The 19,717-nt window shown below is 39.4% G+C and overlaps 1 protein-coding gene across 7 annotated transcripts in view; it reads right to left on the bottom strand.

Moving 5' to 3' along the window:
• Window positions 1-19,717, bottom strand: part of ano1a (anoctamin 1, calcium activated chloride channel a) — a 113,682-nt gene that overhangs the window by 56,423 nt on the left and 37,542 nt on the right. For all 7 annotated transcript variants that reach the window (XM_086026911.1, XM_086026909.1, XM_086026906.1 and 4 more), the window contains 5 exons: window positions 18,230-18,281; window positions 11,929-11,984; window positions 11,696-11,737; window positions 7,296-7,360; window positions 3,674-3,808 (listed from right to left, as the gene is read on the bottom strand). In XM_086026911.1, the coding sequence (XP_085883037.1) occupies window positions 3,674-3,808; window positions 7,296-7,360; window positions 11,696-11,737; window positions 11,929-11,984; window positions 18,230-18,281 (350 nt within the window). The remainder of the gene's footprint in view (window positions 1-3,673; window positions 3,809-7,295; window positions 7,361-11,695; window positions 11,738-11,928; window positions 11,985-18,229; window positions 18,282-19,717) is intronic.

Consider the following 19,717-nt stretch of genomic DNA (forward strand, 5'->3'; position numbering starts at 1 on the left):
CTGAACGGTTGTCGTGCTGTATTGGCGTCGGCTGCGGCACACAGTAGTAGGTGAGACTAATAAAAATTTGATAATTAAACTACATCTGTGTTCTTGGAAGACGCTACAATATATTTTAAAGCGTGACGTCATCGGCATGCGCGAAGGACCCGATCACATCTGCTCCCCACACCGGCTTGCTGCGGGCTGCGGGCCGGATCTAATAATAAAGCAATATCATCCCAGGGGCCGTAGAAAACCTTCTCACGGGCCACATCCAGCCCGCGGGCCTTGACTTTGGCATTGGTACAATAAAGGCTGAAATTAGTCAGTCTCATCATATCTTGAGGTAGATGCACTTTAACAATAGGCACACACAATAAAACCTTGTCAAATCTCACGTCAACATGTAGAGCATGAAGTGCATTAACAATTTACTACAGTAACAAAGACAATCCAAACAAAGACAGGCTACTACAACTACTGCAATTCAAATTCTTTTGAAATTAAACTGCCACAGCATAAAACGAAAATAAAACAACAAGTATATCAAAAATAGTCATGAGATAACAATACTGTAAATACAATCAATTCACTTGTAAACAAACGTGTCCACCATAGCAGCACTATGCACTTCCAGAAGCAAGGAAAGCACTGATGAAACACACTAAGTTATGTCCATCACAACTCAAGTCTTTCCGTTTTCCCTATAACAGCAACAACAGTCACAAAGTTCACAGAAAGCTTTATCTGACTCGTCTTTCACTGGCTTCACCCAGGGACAATGAGTTCCTAGACCTTGTTGAAACTGCGTTACATTTTCTATGCAGTCTTCTTACTTTCCTTAGAGTTCTCCATTTTCATTAGTTTGGCACAAATTTCTGGAACGCGTCGCTAAAATGCTTGGTAGGCGTATATCTTTAAAATATCTTTAAAAACAACTATTGCCTGCGTCCGGCTGTTTGATTGACAGCATACCCCTGCCTCTCAGAGACAGTCACACCCTAACACCATAACGACGCCATTGGATCGTGTATGTTGGCTTTTCTTTAGCCTGCTTGTGGTATTGCAGTTTTTCCCGTAATCCATATGGTGCGTGGTGGGACAGATTTGTCTGTCTGTGAATTGCTCTTCAGTGTGACCGTTTTGGCACATCTAACAATGTCATTCTGACTGACGTCAGTCTTGTCAACCCCGAATCATTTCCAGGCTAGGAACCTGGACTTGCTATTAAATTACCGGTATGTCGCTGAGAAAGGACTCTTCTCCATATTTGACACAGTGATGTGTTCCCTCGGCTGCTCTCACAGAGTCACTTGACTGAATTCTGAATTGCCGTCTATGCACACTGATTCGACCAATGAAGATTTCATCATTTAATTGCAGCCATCATTGGACTCGTTCGTATTTTCTTTTCGAAACAGTGTAAATACTCAATAATGTAAAATTGCACATCGTGAAAGCAATGTTGATGATAATATCGATGATGATATATATCACCCACTAATTGTTCAGTTTTTTTGAGGCAACATTCTCTAGGTTATTTATTTCTAGTCAATATTTGCGCTTTGTAACTTATTCTACTACTTTTTTGTGCTTATGTTCATTATTTTGTTCTTGTGGTACTTTGTTTTGCTCTTTTGTATTTTAAAGTTCTATTTGTTACTTAAAAAGTTTTGTAATAAAGATTTAGGAACTTTTCCGAACACTCAGTTACTGCGTTGGGGTCCAGTCAATCAGTCATCATAACAGGGCATGTCAAAAGCCTGACATGATAGACACGCTTATTTTCTTTGCCAAGAAACGATCATAAAAATTAGGCAACCTACCGGGCATGTAGGCCTACTCTACATATAGTGCTTTACAGTATACTCTATGCAGGATATTGTTTACAGTTTAGGGCAAAAGGGTTCATTTTGTGTGACAGGAGCACCATTTACCCATGTTACGTTCAGTGACAGTTTAGTTGTTAGTTATTAAAAGAGTCGTATTTTGTCATATTGATATAAAATGGTCGAACATTTAAATACAATGTACTTTGTATTAAGGATTGTTTTTTTAAGAGCTTTTTCCAGGTATTGGATAATGTCATTATCATTTGCTTTTTCTTTTTATTGTGGGGGGGTGGGGGGGCAGTTGATGAAGGTCCTATTGTAAGGTTATATCACTTAACTCTACCCTAAACTGTTTGTATTTAAAGAAATTCAACAAATGTAATATATAGTGTTTGATCAGGGCCATGGAAGCTTAAAGTGACACTTGGATGATCTTAACATTGACACTTATAATATAATAGGTTTGCATGTAAAAATGACATCAGTACTAAAATGCCCACCTCAAAAGACTCTGTAGTGATTTAAGGGCTTTTTTTGTGATTAGATTTACAATAAATTGCCCCGCCGCTTTTTGGGCTTCTCCACTTACACAGGCTGAAGCGGACAAGAGCAGGAATGCGCACACGAACCCCGACTGGTTATATTTCAGACATTTAGCGACGCTAAACTCGTGTCAACTCTCGGGAGGCAGACGGCGACTGGCAGTGGGCAAGCAATCAGGCAAGCATGGATCTTTATCCCACCCTCTTTCCCCCCCTCCCCAGCTAACAGTAGGATAACAGTACAGCTAATAGCAACAACTAGCTTCAGGCCGTTAAAACAAAAGGCGTTAGCACAACAACATTAGCTCCTTACTGTCCGTGCAGCGTGTGGAGGTGACCATGAGCCTTCATGTCGTGGGGTTGCCTCCCAAGCAGTCACGTGCGTTGTCATACACCGCTTGCAGCCGCCAGCTTCGGCATGAGTAAAGCGGCGTGAGAGTGAGGTAAGACCTCATCGAACAATGATGAACACTGTTCAGCAAACAAAAAGTTCCAGCGAGGAGGCTGACTTCACAGGCGAGTGTGGCCGCATTGGAACGTACTGTTTCGGCTGTTCCATTCCATTGGACGGCGTGTTGTTGAAAAACTGTGGCCATTCCTCATCCAAATAAATGTGCACACCCACTCATTCCCACTTCATTCTCTGTAAATATCTTGACTGGTGTTAAATGCCTCGCCCGTCCTAACTGTGATCAGCAAAGAAGCAGTGTTTTTTTGGGGGTTTTTTTTGTTTTTTTTAGCAAGAAGCAGTGTGCGCTCGTCCCAGCATAAATCTATGTAGCTCTGCTCACATTCTCATATAAATCAGCCACGGAGAGGTTAATCCTTTTGATATATTGAAGTGGTCATTAATTAGTAAGGATGTCCACATAAATTTTGGTGCCAATTGATCACCGTTTTTGGACGTTATAAGCAATGAAAGTACAATGATTTCCAATGGAGCGTTTGTAATCGGTTTTTCTAGTGACTCCGACCGATAGAACGGTAGGGGGCGCAGCCATTCTCCTCATTAACAAGAGGCGTTATTCATGGAGTCACTTATTTCCTAATTTCTCCCAAATTTATTGATAAAATAGAAAATGACAACTCTTTCCATTATCCTGATCAAAAAATATATAAAATGAACTTGTTAGGGGAAACATGGCCAACCGTCCATTTAAAGTTTATCTCTGCTAGTAACAAGAGATGTGATATGTGTGTTATCTGAAATTAAGGAAGAAAAAATATATACACTCTGTTTTAGGACTGGATTCCTACATAAGTACGTTTCTTTCCAATTGTCCAATAAATTTGTTACAAATGGAATTCCCAGTATACCTTGGTATATTATCATCAACAGTGGCACAGCCATAGAGGAATACAATTACTCCAACAATGGCAGCAGGGATTAACATCTGAGTGTAGACTCCCAGCCAGGCAAAGTACAGTCCAACCTTCTCCCCAAAATACTTCCTGTGGAAAAACAAAACAAAACAAAACAAATGAAAATTAATCATTTACTACCAGTGTTGGGCATGTTATATAAAAAAAGTAATTAATTATCGATACAAATTACTTCTTCCAAAATTGAATGGACTTTATGCACAGCAGCTCATGATGTATTTCCGGTGGAAAGATTTGGAGATGTATGATCTTCCGGTTTATGTTTATTCCAAGCCATCTGGTTTATAATTGTGTTAACGTGGTGCTTTTCAAGGTGCAAATGTCCTCCGAGTTGTGACTTTTAAAGACGAAGGAATCCCTCTTCCAGCCAATTCTCTTGGCTACAGCAAGGCAATGAAGTCAGCCGCTCTGTCACAAAGCATTATCCTCATCCCGCAGATACTTGTCAGAATTATTATTTTATTATTGGTTGTCTTTTATGTTTTCGTGGGCTCAATGTTGGTGCCAACACCATAGAATGTGACAGTAAAGGCTATACTATTTTGTGGTTCTTTTTGTGCTCAATAAACAAAGTTGAATTGAGCGTGACAAAATAAGCATCTGTTCACAAGGACCTGTGACAGCATATATATATATATATATATATATATATATATATATATATATATATATATATATATATATATATATATATATATACAATACACATACATATATACATACATACACAGAGCTGGGCATTATAGGTCGGACAGCCTATGATTTTAAACGGGCATCCGTTAACATTTGCGTCTAAGAACTTCGACCAACTTCCACTAGCACCCTATGTCTATGTGTATATACAGTGCCCTGCAAAATCAGTACACTCCAACAGATTTGTAAGAACACCTTTAGTTTCCTTTCATTAAATTGATTAAACGTAAGAGTTTGTAATTCATACATTATATTATCAACCTTAGGTTCGTGTTATGAGTTAAACACATACTGTACAAGAAATATTTTGTCAAAATTTTGGAAATTGTTCTTATGTTTATTGACTTCTTGAAAGAAATCGTTGCATTGTTCAGGGGGGGTGTACTCATATGCTGACCAATGTGTGTGTATATATTTATATATATATATATGTATATATATATATATATATATATATATATATATATATATATATATATATATATGTATATATATATACGTATATATATGTGTATATATATATATATATATATATATATATATACGTATATATATAACCTTAGCTCTCAATTTACTAATATAATACTCTAAAATAGCGGTGGAAAAAAATCTCTTCAATTATCACAAGGAAGATGTAAACAACTCCCAATAGATGAATATATTTTTATCATTTATACTGGCATGTAAAATTTACGTGTTATGCCAGCATAGCAAGTCATCTAAGTCACTAATGTCAAACTCAAGGCCCGCCCCTTCTTTTTATGTGGCCCGGGAAAGCAAATCATGTGTCACCCTCCATGACCCATACTAAAATCTGTACCATGTCATATGAAATAAATACAGTAATAATGTTGAGATTTTGCCATACCTTTTTGCTAGCCTTTTCACAGTAACTTGAACAATAGTTGAACAAACTACTATCCTTGACTTGTGCAAAAAAGTGCATTGTCTTTTTTCAATAAATTGCTACGTGTGTCGATATGATATGTATTTTTTTAATAGTGAAATACTCATTTTAAACAAAATGATAAGCGATTATTAAAATGAAATCTTTACACTTTAGAAATTGATAACAGTATTTTTATGCACCAACTGCCAACTCATTTACATAGCTGTTCCAAGTCAGCACTCCCAAATACAGTATTTCGATAAGTGGTAAGTATAAAATTATTGACAGCGATGTCTAATGATACAGTGATGACTTACTGGTATAATACACACAATACGTGCGCAGGGGTGTCAAACTCATTTTTGTCGCGGGCCAGATCTGGACCCTGGGCCTTGGGTTTGACACCAGTGATGTCCAGTATACGAAACTGTAGTTTTGCATACAGTATTATCAGGACAAATCTTCTTGCTCCTCTTCCCACACCATGCAAGAAAAAAAGTACGTTGCTAGCATCACTGTGGTCTCTTTTTTGGGGAGAAATTGTTGCTAGAGTGGTTGGAAAAGTTGCTAAATATAGCGGAAATGCTTGCTACCTCGCTTGTACTAGCATCCAGAATTCCATCCATCCATCCATTATCTATACCGCTTACCCTCACAAGGGCGTGCTGGAGCCTATCCCAGTCTTCGGGCAGTAGGCGGGGGACACCCTGAATTGGTTGCCAGCCAATCGCAGGGCACACAGAGACAAACATTCGCACTCACAATCACACCTAGGGGCAATTTAGAGAGTCCAATCAACTTACCATGCATGTTTTTGGAATATGGGAGGAAACCGGAGTACCCGGAGAAAACCCACGCAGGCACGGGGAGAACATGCAAACTCCACACAGGGAGGCCGGAGCCAGGATCGAACCCACGACCTCTGAACTGTGAGGCAGACGTGCTAACCAGTCGACCACCGTGCCGCCCGCATCCAGAATTATGCACATATAATTAAAAAAAACCTAACTTTCAAAATCAAAGCACCAAATATTTTACGTTTACTTCGACTTCTTGGTCACTGAGAGGGGAGATCAAAGACTGACGGCCGGATGTGGCCCAGGGCCACACTTCACCCAGGTCTGCTCTATGGTTAAGATTGTAAGGTCACCACCTCCGGTTAAATGAGGGACACCTTGGAATTGAAAAGTCCAAGAGAAGAGCTAGAGATACCGTTTACTGGTATAAGACATGATAGCAAAATGTGAAACATGCTAAAAGTACCGAAGCAATCAGGCAAGGAAACTCATGATTCCCAGTCTTCCTACTGCCCCTTGGTAGAAAGTAAGAAAGTAGGAACGGATTTGCTTCATCGCAATGGAAAGGACTATTTACTCGTGAAAGACTTTTACCGGTATTTGAACTTCACTGAGATTGCACAACTCACAACCATGCAATGCAAATGCAAAACCAACAATGTCATCGCTCATGTCAAGTCAATATTTGCCAGACATTGGATACTGAAAAACTGTTGCTAGCGATAATAGTCCTTGTTATAATTGCACGGAATGGTTTACAACATGTAACATCCAGTCCTCAACATGCTCAGGCAAATGGCAAAGTTGAGAAAGGAGTGCATATCATCAAACAGCTTTAAAAGAAGGCAACAGATAGCAAGTCTGACTCTTATTTGGGTCTGCTGAGCCACAGGACTGCTCCTTTGGACTGCGGCTTTTCTCGAGCAGAACTGTTGATGAATCAAAGCAAGCTAGGCACAACAGCCCTAACTATTCAAAGATGAAACAGGATGAAGAAATAAAAACTAAACTGGAAAACTGACCGATTCTAAAAAAAAAAAAGCAAACTGCTTGGTACGGCAATGCTCAGTAGCACATTTGAATCTAGGGTGCTTTTAAATGTTTCAGGTGCATCCCTGTTGATAATTAAACTGTTGACCAGATGTTTTTATTTCCTTAATCCAAACATGAATCTCACCTAATTAGTCCAATGGGCTGGTACTTGTAGAAGACACTGTAGCTTGCCCATTCCTCATACAGTATCTGTGAAGAGAGACAGTCAATAACCATTCCAACTTTTTGTCAAAAAACCATGAAACACACACAAAGTTAACTTGACAATTTAGACACTGTCACTCTCTGAGAGCAATTACACAATAATTGCTGACCATTGGTAGTTAAATGAAATATATGTTCTTCTTAAACCTTTATGTATTACACTTTCACAAATTTGTGTCGTTCCTGGACTGTTATATTGGTTGTGAGTGTGTCAAAAGCAAATGGATGAAGTGTTGTTTCTATGGATAGTTCAACCAAATTTCAGTCATCATGCATGACATGCATCAACCAATATGTGAATCAGTGCAAGCAGTAACTGTGTCTTGTCATGGTCCTCCTGTTCCAACCTGCCCCCTCATACCATCACGAATCAGCTTTCTCCCTCCACTCATGTCCAAGTGTGCCCACTCCTAGTTGTTTTGTAAGTAGACTTTAGACCGATCGGATAGGCCGATATTTTGCATTTTCTATACATTTTGTGATCAACCGTAATGTCTTAAATTTGCCGATGGATCAATGGCGCATTGATCGGCTCCACGATATAAGACAGTTAAAATAAAATCGTCTACACCGCTGGCATCCTTAACCTGAGGAGACGTTCTCTCTGGGGCAAACGGCTTTTAATTTTTGACATGTGTGATGGTGTGAGAGAGAGGCTAACGATAAAGGTTTCATACACTGTAAAGACGGGCTTCATTGACCGTATTGCTGACCAGTTAAAGCTCATTAGCTGGCTAACTTACAATTCAAATTCACGCACATCCACTTACGAGCACCCACTTCCATGTTAACGGCTTGACAAACTTGCTTGCCCCTCACACTTATTTCAAAGAGCAAAACTCTGTTAACCCTGCTAACTGATTAACGGCTAAATAAGACAATAATTTAGTAGGAATACCACAACAGAGCTCGTCTTGCGCTGTAAACAATAGTCCGGTAGGCGCCACAATTTCACATATGCCGATAATGATGCCAATGCACATTCCCTCTTGTCAACAATTATACAGTTTTAAAGGTGTTACAATTATTTTTGAGAAAAAAATAAAGATATGCAACTTTAATGTATGGTATACTGTTTGCAACTGTCACTTAATGTGACAAATTCGCTTCATAACACTCTCACTTCTTTCAAAGATAAATACTGTATGCTCAAGTCCCATGTCCATCAATACAGTACAAGAATGTACGCTAGTGTCTCATTTCACTTCATTATGACTCATAAATCCACAAGTTGTTCATTAAGATAATATTGAAAAGTATTTAGTTGTGATTTTTGTCCTATTGAATGTTTTGAAAGCAGCTACCTTGGTACGAAAAATCAAGTTCTGCTTGTTTGTTAATGAATAAATGTTTTATATTGTAATCACAATGAACGTTTTGAAAGCAGCAACAGTGTTACTAAAAATCAAGTTCTACTCATTTGTTAATGAATAAATGTTTTATATTCTAATCACAATTCTTGTTTTTGTCTCCTCCCCTTTTCTTCCTTGGGGCATTGCAAAGATTTCTAAACATTAGCAAAAATGCTTGACAATACTTCTGTTGATGCTCAGTAAACAGTACAGAAGTATGTTTAAAATGTGACAACCTGCCAAGGAACTACAGATGGAAACTAGCGAACAGCTATAATGTGGCATATTTACATGCAAATGGTCATTACCGGTAATTAAATACTGTCCCCTTTTAAATAAACTAAATATTTTTCTTAAATGCACATTAAATAAATACTTTAAGTAGACATATTGCTCCATCTTGTGATCAGATCGGTGATGATCGTTTATGTAATGTTCTGCGTTCTGTTATTCAAGAAGTCACACAGGAACAGTAATGCTGCAAGCTGATGTCTCTTTATTTTTCTAACTGCATTCACGCCTAGCCAGCATACACACTTGTTTGTGTAGTAACCTAACACACATAAGGCAATACTGCTAACTAGTGTCTAATGATATAACTGCTATCATTACAGTTTATCCTCTAGGGTATCTCTGTACTTGGCCGCATTCATCTTTCCTACAATTGCAACCAGTCGTCCTGTCCCTGCAGCTGAAAAACATCCCCACAACATGATGCTCCCACCACCATGTTTCACTGTAGGGATTGTATTGGGCAGGTGATGAGCAGCGCCTGGGTTTCTCCACACATACCACTTAGAATGAATACCAAAGAGTTCAATCTTGGTCTCATCAGACCAGAGACTCTTATTTCTCGTAGTTTGGGAGTTCTTCATGTGTTTTTTGGCAAATTCTATGCAGGTTTTCATGTGTCTTGCACTGAGGAGAGGCTTGAGTTGGGCCACTCTGCCATAAATCCCTGACCGGTGGAGGACTGCAGTGATAGTTGACTTTGTGGAATTTCACCCATCTCCCTATTGCATCTCTGGAGCTCAGCTACAGTGATCTTTGGGTTCTTCTTTACCTCTCTCACGAAGGCTCTTCTCCCACGATTGCTCAGTTTGGCTGGACGGCCAGGTCAAGGAAGAGTTATGGTCTTCCCAAACTTCTTCCATTTGAGGATTATGGAGGCCACTGTGCTCTTAGGAACCTGAGGTGCTGCAGAAATTCTTTTGTAACCATGGCCAGATCTGTGCCTTGCCACAATATTTGTCTATGATCTCCTTGGGCAGTTCCTTCGACCTCATGATCCTCATTTGCTCTGACATGCACTGTGAGCTGTAAGGTCTTATTCAGACAGGTGTGTGTCTTTCCTAATCAAGTCAAATCAGTTTAATTAAACACAGCTGGACTTCAACAAAGGAGCAGAACCATCTCCAGGAGGATCAGAAGAAATGGACAGCATGTGAGTTAAGTATGAAGTTCGCTGCAAAGGGTCTGAATACTTATGACCGTATGCTATTTCAGTTTTTCTTTTTTAATACATTTGCAAAAATGTCTACATTTCATTTTTTTTCTCTCATGATGGGGTGCTGAATGTACATTATTCAGAAATAAAATTAACTTTTTGGATTTTGGCAAATGGTTGCAATGACACAGAAAGAAAAATTTCAAGGGGACCGACTACTATCCGTACCATCTACAACAACATCTAAAACATACTGGATTGGGGCCCTCCAAGACCGGAGAGTCTTGCTGCCAAGTGAATATTTGGACACCATTATGTCTGAACATGGTGTTCATTATAGACTATCCAAGATGAGCACAGAAGTCCAAAAACAGAACAAATCTCAGGTTCTAATGGGGGCTGGGGATGGTGACGTGATTGGAGTGGCGGGGTGGGGGTAGGGGGGATGTTCCTTCCAATCACAAATCCCTCCACCAAGATCATGTGATAACTCAAGGGGGATATGTAAAATTAATTTAAATAAAAGTGCTTAAAATATATTGTGACACCAAACATATTGACATTTTTTTAGCTAAATGGATAATATTAGACTTAAAAACATTTCAATTAAATTAATTATTCAGATGAACAGTCATTAGTCCCCTATTAACCACAACACTGCTTTGAGTAAATGAAAGTGAGAAAAAAGACAACCCATAACATAAATTCATCACTCATTGAACAATAGATGAGGATGTCTTTATAAAGCCACATTTGCCTCACAGTTCAGAAGTAGTGGGGTCAAATCCAAGTGCTGCCCTTCCTGTGTCTATTTTGCATGTTCTGTCTCAGAACCTTCTGGTTAAACTGAAGGGACATTTTAAGTTAAGTAATAAAGCCAACTTGTCATGTCATGTCATCTTCCAAACCGCTTATCCTATATAGGGTCGCGGGGAGTTGCTGGAGCCTATCCCAGCCGTCAATGGGCGAAGGCAGACTACACCCCGAAGTGGTCGCCAGCCAGTCGCAGGGCACATAAAGCCAACTTAAATATTTGAATTTAAGACTACTTGAAATAATTAAGAAATAAAAAGAAATGAGTCCAATTGAAATTAAAAATGTCAGGTTGCACAAATGAATTATTTACATGAGTTAAAGTGCAAATAGGTGTGCTGGATTTAGATTTTTTTCTCAAATATTCAAAAAGTTCATCCAAGATTTCATTTTTTTTTGTGTACTACTAGTTTCAAGGCACTACAGTAAACCATTAGAACTGAAAATTAATGAAATTAATGACATTCTTGTTCATGTCTTCTATCATAAAACAAACTAGCCAATGGTTCCATTTAAATTCCGGATGTTTGTGAAGACTTTGTACGCTAGCCTACAGAAGAAAGTGACTTGTGAAACAAGTTAAAATTTGCAAATCCTCTCATTTGAGCTCAGTTCCTTTAATTGTCTGTTTTTAATGTTTAATTGAACCAAAAACATGTATCAAGAAATTAAACAGAATAAAATCATTGACATGAGTGTTTTGGTTACCTTTCTATCATTGGGTTCGGCATTGACTCCCTCTATCTCCCCCTGGAACATTCAAATGCTGTTAAATTCAATATCTTTAGCACAACAGCACAGAATTTACGAGTTGTATGATATTTTTTTGTTTGAGGCCATAAATGCAGCACACTCTATAAAATAATACCAGGGCCTTCACTATTGTACTGTAAATGTTACCTGTTCTCAGGCCTGACTCAGGAATTGATGCTGATACTCACATCATGAGGAGGATAAGCAGATGTATAAACACCGTTGGCAAGCAGACTGGTGATCCCTGTGAAAATCAGTATCATAATTAGAAAAGTAACAGACAGAATACTCATGGAAAATATACAAAAAGTGCATCTTTAAGGGGCGTCATCCTGTATTCATGGAATTTCAATTTTATTGCATAACCGCTGCGAAATACAGGGGATTACAGTACTGTATTTAAAAATGTTGCAGTGATTCAGGCTTGCAGGAAGCAACATTCATTTATCATGTTTTTTTTTTTTTTAACAATGATTTATTTTTAACTTTCATAAAAATAAAAGTACAATATAATACAGGAAGTTGGTGAAAAAAAACAGCCAAATTAAGACCATCCAAAAACAAAAGAGGAAAAAAAATGAACAAAACAGAATTTCAAATAACCAATGTAACATAGGTCATATCGTACCTGCTTACACATGTTTGAAAAAGGTGAAGGAGGAAGTATAAATAATCAGAGCTGGGCATTCCTCCTATCTGACGGACGGTAGACCGATAGAAAAGAAACTTTAAAAAAATAGTCGGATTAAGCATAATCGGAAGCCCATTTTTTTTCTGTCTATGTAATCGTCTATTTTCGCGGTGATATAGGCGATTACTATTTGTTCCGGCCGGACAAAAAGGTGGATAGACAGGAAATTTTTCTGCCACACCTCCCAGCCTCGAGGCCCCCCGTGAGGAAACACTGGAGCAAAAAGCTAGAAAACTAAAAACAACAGAAAACAATGAAGTTAAAAACAAAACAATACAAGAAGCTAAAAAAAATAAAAAAACAGTGAGATTAGATTTTTTTAAAAATCCAAAATAAAAAGAGTAAAAGCAATTATTTAAAAGCCAAACTAAAAAGGTACTGTATGTCTTGAGCCTCCCTTTAAAAATATCAACAGTCTCTGCGGACCTGACGTCCTCTGGCAGTCTATTGCAAAGCCGGGGACCACAATGGCTGAATGCAGCCTCACCGTGTGTTCTGGTTCTCACCCTAGGAATAATTAAAAGGACAGTGCCAGAGTACCATAGGTTCCACAAGGGATGATATGACAAAAACAGGTCTGATAAATTATATGGCCCAAGTCCGTTAAGACATTTAAAAACTAATAAAAGCACCTTAAAATCAATCCTGAAGCACACAGAGAGCCAACGCAGCAATTTTAAAACTTAAAACTTGTATAATGTGCTCCCGCCATCTGGTCCTCGTCAGCACCCGTGCGGCCGAGTTCTGGAGTAATTGTAAAATCTCTTTTTGGGGAGGCCAGAGAGCAGGGCATTATAATAATCTAAATGGCAGGAAATAAAAGCATGCATCAGTACCTCAGTGTTAGCTTGATTGAGAAATGCGCGGACTCTGGCTGTGTTCTTAAGATGCTAAAAAACGATCTTAGATAAATTTTTAACACGAGGTATAAAAGATGAAGAAATCAAAGAATAAAAGAATAAAAATAAGAGAAAAAAAAATAAAAGAATAAAAGAAGGAAGAAAGATCAGAGTAAAAAATGACGAACATGTTCTTCACACACTGTGAGGGTTAAAAATGTAAATATTGATAAGACATTTTTAAAAATCTGTGAATTTTGTTTTAGTTCTTACTTTCATCTAATTACGTTGCCTGTTTGTTTCTTGTTTGGAACGTGTAAGCGGCGGTATGTTTGGAAAATGAGGCACAATGTCTGTTTTACCACTGAGTTTGATTGATTAATTTGAATTGATTTTGATTTATTGAACATATAAACACATTATGAGATAAAAACAAAAATTAGTTGTGTCTCACAATAAAAAAAATTACAACGAAAATTGAAGATCAGTCATGCAGAGGTGACTCGTGCAAGAGGCTATGGTATTGTCAGCTGACTTGGCTTTTTCTTTCTATGTTTTGCCCCAACTAGTACATTGACAATCTTTCTAGAGATGTGCACTTTTTTGTGTTTTTTTCTCAAGGTGATAGAAGAGGTTTGTTGTGCTGCATGACGGTAGGGAATCTGCCTGTGGCATACAACAGTTTTCGACTCATCGTCAGATGTCCTCAGCCCAAAATGTAACTAAACCAGCAATAGTGCCTCTTGGCCTGCATGGGACCTTGCCTCTACCTGTTGATGCAACTATATTTCAGGCACCGCTATCCTGCCTTCTTCAACCTCCATCGTTAAACTCACATTTTAATAATACATCAGGCAAAATCAGGCGAGCTGTCGAAATCAAACGCATCAAAGACGATGCCACAAAAATTAAACCAGAAGATGTTGTGGCTGCATTAATTCTTTTGCAGAAAAAAAAAAGTTTCTCATTCTGGAAGAAATTTCTTAAGTAGAAAATGTTGTAAGTATTGACCCATTTTCCATGTAAATGCCCTAATCCGTTCCAAGCCCCCCGATATTCAGACATGAATGTGTTATAAAGCATAAAAATGCATGAAAACATATAACAAATACATGTTACAATTAGATTATTGCACAATAAATTAGAGTTGTGCATAATGTAAAAAAAACAAAGAATAGAGTAAGGAATAAAAAGGATGGTCGTTTACCTTTTAATTGCTGTCCTCATCGCTTTTTGCCCTCTTTGGTTCATGTTCTCTCATGTTTTTGCCTGGCGTTTTGTAAAGAACTGATTTAATAACGTGGCGACTGTCGTTACATTACAGTCATATTCTTTGGCGAGATCAACCAAACGCATCCCCTTTTCATACTTTTTTATTATCTCTTGCTTTGTATGTATGGACAAATAAACGATTTTCTCCTTTTTTTTCTTTTTCTCGTTTGTAATTCACGTAAAATTATCGGAACACCTCATGGCTCGAAGGGCGAATGACGAGGACGCTGCATCTATCTATCTATTTACCCGTCTATCCACACACATAGAGACATACGGAAGAGGTCCCTCTTAGCCAATGGGATGCCAGGAAGATGCTAGGCTAGCCAATGGCAGAAGAGCTATGAGTATGTTGCGTTCAGGAAACTCCGGAGCTGCGGGTAGCAGCCCATACTGCGAGTATCACCCCATACTTTTACCTGTTGTATCCTGAAATTTCTTTCGTAACTAGAGGCAATGTTTTCCTGTTGAGGCGTTTCGTAACTTGAAAATTTCGTATGAAGAGACATTCGTAAGTAGAGGTACCACTGTACATATTTTGGATACAGATCTAAAAGAGCCTAAGTGATGATAGAAAGGATAGCAGAGTAGTCCCACGATAAAAACTTTCTATCGGCTTCACAATTACCATTTTCCTCATTTGGAACGAAAACAACAAAACACAGTGCGCCAGCAAACTTTGAGATATTTAATCATTTGTGAGCAGCATATCCTCTGCTGTAAAGAAGTTCTACTTAGCCTGACTTTAATCTTCAGCTCCTACTGTACTTTTTCTTGTATGAGCAATTAAACAAGTTTGTATTTTCACCTTAAGTGGTAAGATTTAGGTTCATGAGGTGCCAGTCACTATGCGATAGCATCGTATCACAAAGGATATTGGTAATAGGACCACATGATTTGGCACAGTCCTACATTCTAAAAACATTTGGGTAAAAAATAACACATGGACCGATCCACTTCTTGGGTCAATTTGACCAAACTTTCAACTTTGTTTAAAAAAATGTAGATTGATTTGTACAGAACAACACAAGAACAACACAAGAAGATAAGATAAGATAAGATAAGAAGGCCTTTATTGATCCCACAGTGGGGAAATTTTCAGTGTTACAGCAGCAAAGATATAGGTCACACAGGGACGGTGGCATAATGTAGCCATTAATGTATAACATTAACGGCAAACATTCAGGATCAAACCTATGTAAATATACGCAGTAACGTGTATATACACATGTATATACACACCAACATACATCTACATAAAAAGTATGAGGAACACTCATTTTAGCCTGTACATAGTACAGAGGAAAAATACTCTAAGTGAGGAACAGCATTGGATAAAAATAAAACTAGACTAACAGTAGTGGGGAATGTTGAGTATTGCACGGTATTACAGTAGTGGGGAATGTTGGGTATTGCACGATATGAGCTCATGTGCAGGACTGCACAATTGCACTAATGTCCGCCAGTTTGTAGAGACTACACAATGTTCTTGTTAAAGAGTCTGACAGCAGCAGGCAAGAAGGAGCGGCGGAATCTCTCCTTTGCACAGCGAGGGTGTAACAGTCTGTCACTGAAGGAGCTGTGGAGTGCTGTTAGAGTGCCCTGGAGGGGATGGTCCGGGTAGTCCAGCATTGATGACAGCTAGGCCAACATCCTCCTGTCCCCCACCGAGTCCACAGAGTCCAGGGAGAAGCCCAGGACAGAGCCGGCCCTCCTGACCAGTTTGTCCAGCCGCTTCTTGTCCCGGGCTGAGACGCCGCCTCCCCAGGTGACCAATCCCTAGATGACCGATGCAACCACAGAGTCATAAAAGTTCCTGAGGAGTGTCCCCTGAACCCCAAAAGACCTCAGTCTCCTGAGTAGGAAGAGTCTGCTCTGACTCTTCCTATAGAGGGCGTCTGTGTTGTCGCTCCAGTCCAGTTTATTGTTCAGATGAACACCCAGGTACTTGTAAGTTGAGACTCTCTCTACATCTGTTCCCCGTATATTCACTAGTGCAGGTGAAGAGTGATGGCGCCTACCGAAATCCACCACCATTTCTTTGGATTTCCCTGCATTGATCAGGAAGCGGTTCTGCTGGCACCAGTCCACAAAACCCTGAGTAAGTTCTCTGTACTCCCGATCATTTCCGCCTGTGATGAGGCTGACAATCGCAGAGTCGTCAGAGAACTTCTGCAGGTGACAGGTAGGGGAGCTGTAGTTGAAGTCCGAAGTGTAGAGGGTGAACAGGAAGGGAGCCAAGACAGTTCCCTGTGGGGCCCCCATGCTACAGAGGAGCACGTCAGACACACAGTCCTGTGTCCTCACATACTGTGGCCGGTTTGTGAGCTCGTCCTGGATCCATGTGGTGAGGTGGTGGGCAACCCCCGCCCGCTCCAGCTTGTCTCCCAATAGGGTGGGCTGGATGGTGTTGAAAGCACTGGAGAAATCAAAGAACATGATCCTCACAGTGCTCCCCGCCTTCTCCAGGTGGGAGAGTGAAGTGTGGAGGAGGTAGATGATGGCATCATCCACACTGATGCCAGGCTGGTATGCAAACTGGAGTGGGTCCATTGAGGAGCGTCCATTGACCCAAATAGTGGATCGGTCCATTTATGACCCACAATTGTGTTATTTTTAACCAAACTGTTCTTAGTGTACTTTATATGCAATCAGGACCGGTTGCTGGAGAATGTTTGTTTGCAGAGCATTTCTGAGGTGCCACTAGGGCAATGCAGTATGCAGCAAGGCAGAGTTGCACAGCTTCACTGAGCCTCTGGGATTGATAAAAGATGCAAAATAAAGTAAATAAATAATGATGAATGGAAAATTTGCTATATGTGTCGTACACGCATGTGTCAAACTCACATCCGTCCTCTGGTAACATTTGTTAAAGGTAACATTTGTTATTTTTCTCACGTTTGCAGACAACCTGCTAGCAGGAATACCCCTCTGTTTTCCCCGCCTGCATGATCTTCCATTCTATATTTCATATTTGGTCAACACACCACAGTATGGGGACCTCTCTTTCCGAGGGTGCGCTGTTCAGGAGATAATTAGTCAATTAAATGGGTACAATCAGAGTCATGTGATCATCCGCTATTTCTCTTTTCATCCTCCTGGAGTTTGTGAAAATTGGTTTCAGACATACAGAATATGAATGTCCCCCTTCCTACAGGAATTTGAATATATTCAAATATGGTCGGGTCGGCCCATGCCCTCCTATGTGGATTATGAATGTTTTCCTCATGCTTATTATGTGTCTCTTCTCCTGATATTTTGGCAGTCTCTCATGTTCCCCAAAAACGTGCAGGTTAAATGAAGGCTCCAAATTGTCTATCCATAGGTCTAAGTGTGTACGTGAATGGTTGTTAGTCTGTATTTGCCCTGCGATAGGATGGCGACCAGTGCAGCTGGGATAGGCTGCAAGTCATTTGCAACCCTAATTAGGATGAGTGGTATAGAAATGGGTGGATGAATATGGCATGATCATGGACCCCTCTTGTTTTTGGATGGTCAGATTATTATTTTTTTTAATGTCTCACAAACAAGAGCAGCAGCAGATGTTTCCATTGGATGAATACAAAATAACACACAATAACATGGATATCATGTAAATAATGGACTTGGATTTTGGGAATCTACCGGTAGATTTAGAGTTGGCAAAGAACTGTCCCTTAGAATTAGGGTGATCTGAAGAATACTTACCCATTGAGTACATGGCTCTAGTACATCTTGTCCTTTTGAGCACTTCATACACCTGGCAACACAGGAAGCAACATTATATATACATACAGTACATACACACATACACTAACCTTCAAAAGGTTGGGGTCATCAAGAAATGTCCTTATTTTTTAAACACCGTTTGTAGGATCATCATCAGTTTCTTGGCAATTTCTCGCATGGCATAGCCTTAATTTCCAAGAACGAGAATCAACTGTTGAGTTTCACAGGAAATTATTTTTTTTCTGGCCATTTTGACCTTTTAATCGACCCCACAAATGTGATACTGCACATAGTCAACCTACTCAAATGGAAGGTCAGTTTTATCGCTTCTCGAGTGCTAATGATGATTGCACAAGGGTTTTCTAATATCCTTGAGCCTTCTGGCGCAATGGACACCTTGTACCTTTAGAACACTGGGGGTTTGGTTAACACCGAGAATAACGCGCTAAACTGACAGCCATATATATATATATTAGGGGTGTAACGGTGCACTCGGGTGTTATTAATACGTTTCGGTATGGCATGTTCGGTTCGGTCCACTTATTAGCGCGAGCTTCCGCACGGACGCTGACTGTTGCGAGACGAGAGTGGCGGCACAACAGTGAGAGCCAGAGCTCGAAGGTCCCCGCGTACACTGCGGTCTCCTGTTTGGGAACATTCTGGCTTTCCTGTTCACCATCGCCGAATGGGAAAGGTGCGTGGATAAGTCCAAAAGTTGTGTGCTGATATTGCTACATGAGATGGGCGGCTATGTTGCGGCTAGCACGTCTAACATGCACGGCATCATCCGACTGTGAATGTTTCTCAAACGAGGGAGCAAAAACGTCAAATTTATATAGCGGGATTTATCATATTGTAGCGTCTTCCAGGAACACGCCGTCAGGCGTAGTTTAATTATCAAGTTTTTATTAATCCAAGTACAACTGCTCGCGCTCTTCTTTCTCCGCTGATCCACACGCTTGCCGTACGATGCATTCATGAACCTCGGAAACATCACAACTCAGTAACACACAAATCCGACCACAACACAGATAACCCAATTCGTTACAATATGCTGTTGAATATTCAAAGATTTCAATGCCTAAAAAGTGTATACAATTCCATAAAGACTTTTAACATTTTGTTCATTATAAAACGAGTTTTAATATAGTTAGCAATAATTGTAACTTTTATTGTATGTATTTTTTTTTATCACAAAAAGTGTATATATGTACTGTAATGACAACTTGGCTTTAACTTGAATACTTAGATGTGTCGTAGGCTTTTGCTGCTGAGTGTTTAAAGATTTCAGTGTCTTAATAATTTACTAAATTAAGAGATCTTTATTGTTAGCGTATTTTTTATTCTGGTGTAATTTCTTAGAATATCACCCGAATGGTTCGCTTTTATTTATTTTTTCTAAAAAATGTACCATTTACTTGTCATCTTTTCAGAATAAACATATTATTTTAAAAAATCTGTTTTTTG

The sequence above is a fragment of the Filicampus tigris genome, chromosome 3 (genome assembly GCF_054856515.1).
Source record: "Filicampus tigris isolate MCC_2025a chromosome 3, RoL_Ftig_1.0, whole genome shotgun sequence".
NCBI classification, from domain to species: Eukaryota; Metazoa; Chordata; class Actinopteri; order Syngnathiformes; family Syngnathidae; genus Filicampus; species Filicampus tigris.